Source organism: Mercenaria mercenaria, chromosome 14 (assembly GCF_021730395.1).
Source record: "Mercenaria mercenaria strain notata chromosome 14, MADL_Memer_1, whole genome shotgun sequence".
In the NCBI taxonomy this organism is placed as follows: domain Eukaryota; kingdom Metazoa; phylum Mollusca; class Bivalvia; order Venerida; family Veneridae; genus Mercenaria; species Mercenaria mercenaria.
The window spans coordinates 66,912,858-66,915,954 of record NC_069374.1 but is presented as its reverse complement, the minus strand read 5'-3'; the positions used below and the strand labels follow the sequence as shown (position 1 = coordinate 66,915,954).

The 3,097-nt window shown below is 35.8% G+C and overlaps 1 protein-coding gene across 1 annotated transcript; it reads left to right on the top strand.

Moving 5' to 3' along the window:
- The first annotated feature begins 943 nt into the window (after positions 1-943).
- LOC123527780 (big defensin-like) lies at positions 944-3,097 on the top strand. Its single transcript, XM_045307444.2, has 3 exons — positions 944-1,099; positions 2,131-2,423; positions 2,841-3,097. Exons 2-3 carry the CDS (start codon positions 2,159-2,161, stop codon positions 2,969-2,971), a joined length of 396 nt encoding a protein of 131 aa, XP_045163379.2. The 5' UTR covers positions 944-1,099; positions 2,131-2,158; the 3' UTR covers positions 2,972-3,097.

The following is a 3,097-nucleotide window of genomic DNA, read 5'->3' as shown; positions in this document are numbered from 1 at the left end:
ATTGCAATTAGAGAAACTGTTAGCGAACAGCATGGATCCTGACCAGACTGCGCGAATGCAAAACCATTATGTTGGTTTTCTCATGGCGCGGCTCATTTTACCTTTTGTATGAAATGTTTAAGTGCGAAACTGAACGACATTCCTTATTGTTTTTCGTCTAGCGTTTGCTTGGTGAGAATGGGTATCCGTCTTGTAACTGAACTTCGGATAAAATTTAACTTGGCAGAAAATTAAAATTATTCATTTATGTTCAGCACAAGGTTAGCCTTTGTTTTTTCCGCTTTTATTTGATAACATTTATGATTTTAAAGACCTATTTCATTGCATTATGAGATCGTGTTAATTTTTAAATGCAAGGTAGACAAAATCTGATGTCCTTGGATTTCATAGGTTTACACAGTGTAAAGTGTTCTCAAGTCACTGACCTGAGAAAGGCTGCTTTTCTCAGACAGGCTTTATCAGGCAGTTGTTATAGTAATGGCATGATAAAATACAAAACACAGTCTCACATTATAATTTCATATAATTATAATTATAATTGCAATACATTAGTTTGATATGTAGTGCAGCTCTGCACGACCAACACTGGTATCAACTTTCTCTGGTGTGTAATTTAAAAACAGGTTTTAACATTTAAAACCATTCTCCAGACATTTTCAAACTACATAACCTCTTCATGAATTATATGACTATAGTTATAATTTATTAACATTGTTAGGAATCCCCACACTTAGAAGAAGATGTTGTATGCGCATGCAATATGTTTTGTGACCCCAGGATGGGGAAAGGTTGGTTACTCTGTAACAAGTTCTTTTCAAGATTAAAAACAACAACAAAAACAACACTAAGCAGTATCATGTTGGAGACGAATTCAGGTTAGTACTTAGGATTCATAAGTAGCTTAAGTACTTCCTTGTATGCTAGAATGTGATTGGTCTATGTCCAAAACATCTGAAATATAATGATATTGCAGAACTAATTTGTAGAAGAGCTACAGTGTCAGTTTCTTCCAACGTCGGTGTTTTACGGAAACGTATTTGTGGTACTATTGTTGCAGAGAATACGAAACTGCATCTAGGTTTAAAAACTGCTTGGGACTGTAAGTAGAAATTCTAATATATTCTTTTTTAAAAAACATTTTGTATTTATAGTATTAATATCTCATCTATCAGTTTCAAATATATTACATCAGTTTCGTAACTTAAATCAGCTGTATTTCTTCAGCTATACATACCTTTTTAAAAAGATGTTTAATGTAATTAGTAACTATTTCATGAAAAATCTGCATTTCAGAATCATTTTCGCAAATTTAAAGACATTGATTTCTGAAAATACTGATATTAAAATTATTCCGATCATTTTAGTCGTATAATAAAGATCTTACAACTCCTGGTAATCTTTGATCTTTGAGTGTACTTTCATGTGCAAAAGCGGACACAACATTAAAATGACCAATTTTTAATTAAGTCAGGGGCCATAACTCCTACATGACTGAATGAATCTGGAATACTTTTGGAGCTACGCGTGACACAACATTAAAATGACCAAATTTTTACTAAGTCAGGGGCCATAACTCCTACATGACTGAATGAATCCGGACGCGAAACCCCAGGTGCACAACTACACATGCTGACCAACATTCCTGTAAAGTTTTGTGACTGTACGTCAAATACTTTTGGAGCTAGGCGCGACACAACATTCTCGGAAGGACGGACGGAAGGACGGACGGACAAGGGCAAATCTATATGCCCACCCCCCCAAAGTGGGGGCATAAAAAATACAATACAATATTTTCTAAAATATCTCAATCGTTTCGTGTCGTTAACACTATTCCTTAACAAAAGATATCATATTTGTTGACTTCCTGATGAAGACATAATAAATTGTCGAAACGTTGAATGAAATGGAGTTAGCCTTGTAATTCTCCTGTTCTCTTGACAAAAGATAAGTAGGCAAACTAAGGTAACTTCCTTGATGGATTCTACTGCTAATTCATCGATTCTGTATCGAAAACATTCAAGGAATTTCATTGTTAGAAATATGACGCATAATTCTCCGATTCTTTCTTTAATGTTAGTATAACATGATTATAACAGAACTGCTCATTAGGGTCTTTTGTCTGTCATTTAGGTAACTGAATTATCTACAGACACGCATAATGGACACTAGGAAAGTCTACTGTGTGCTTTACATTCTCCTGCTAACAATGACAACCCCGGCATTGTGCGTGCAGCAGCAAGTCGAAGAGAAGCTACTTGCCCAGCAGGAACCTAACCATGACTCGCAAGTTCGAGAACGACGTTCAGTTGCCGTTGGCCCACTTGCGTTGTATGCTGGAGTTGCCGTCTCACCTTGGGTCTGGGTTGCCCTTGTTGCGGCCTACGGCCTTTCAATGGTCCTCCGGTATGGAGTCAGAAGAACGAGTATCCTTTCTGTTGCAATAAACATTGATGCTTATTTGGCATTCTTCAGTAAATGAGTTTTATTTTAATTACACATTAAACATACAAGTAAGTAGACCAGCGACTGAGACTATACTCTAAATTCATCAGATGCACCATAAACGTATGCATCATTTCTTTTGTTGCAGCTGTGTATTTAATAGTTGCGCCACATCATGATAATTTATCTCTAGCGGTAGTTTGTTCGAACATGCGCGCATGCGTGTTAAGGTATGTGATTAGAACAGAAACATTGTTACTCAGTCATACCGAAATTATTACAATCTGCAGCATAAACGTTTTAACAATTGATTCTATGAAAAAATAATCTTGTAGCCTTCGATTCTTCTATTTATTTATATGATAATAATAACATTGCTTTTCTTATCCTGATAACAGATTCTGACAGCCATTCATGTGCAAACAATAGAGGATGGTGCAGACCATCCTGTTTCAGCCACGAGTATATTGATTGGTTGAATAGCGCTGTGTGTGGTGGCTATAATTGTTGCCGACCTGGAAACTTATAACATGATATATCACATAACTGACAATCTAAATACTGAATAGTTATACGAGTCAGAAACTTTCTTGTACCACTATCGCCTTCATATTTGAATATATTAAAACAGGTAGTAAAATAAATGTAAGCGTAA

Bases quoted from the DNA above. Each gene is read 5' to 3' on its own strand.
- LOC123527780 (XM_045307444.2), top strand. From the start codon at position 2,159: ATGGACACTAGGAAAGTCTACTGTGTGCTTTACATTCTCCTGCTAACA. The intron at 2,424-2,840 runs GTATCCTTTCTG...TCCTGATAACAG, and splicing joins GTATGGAGTCAGAAGAACGA to ATTCTGACAGCCATTCATGT.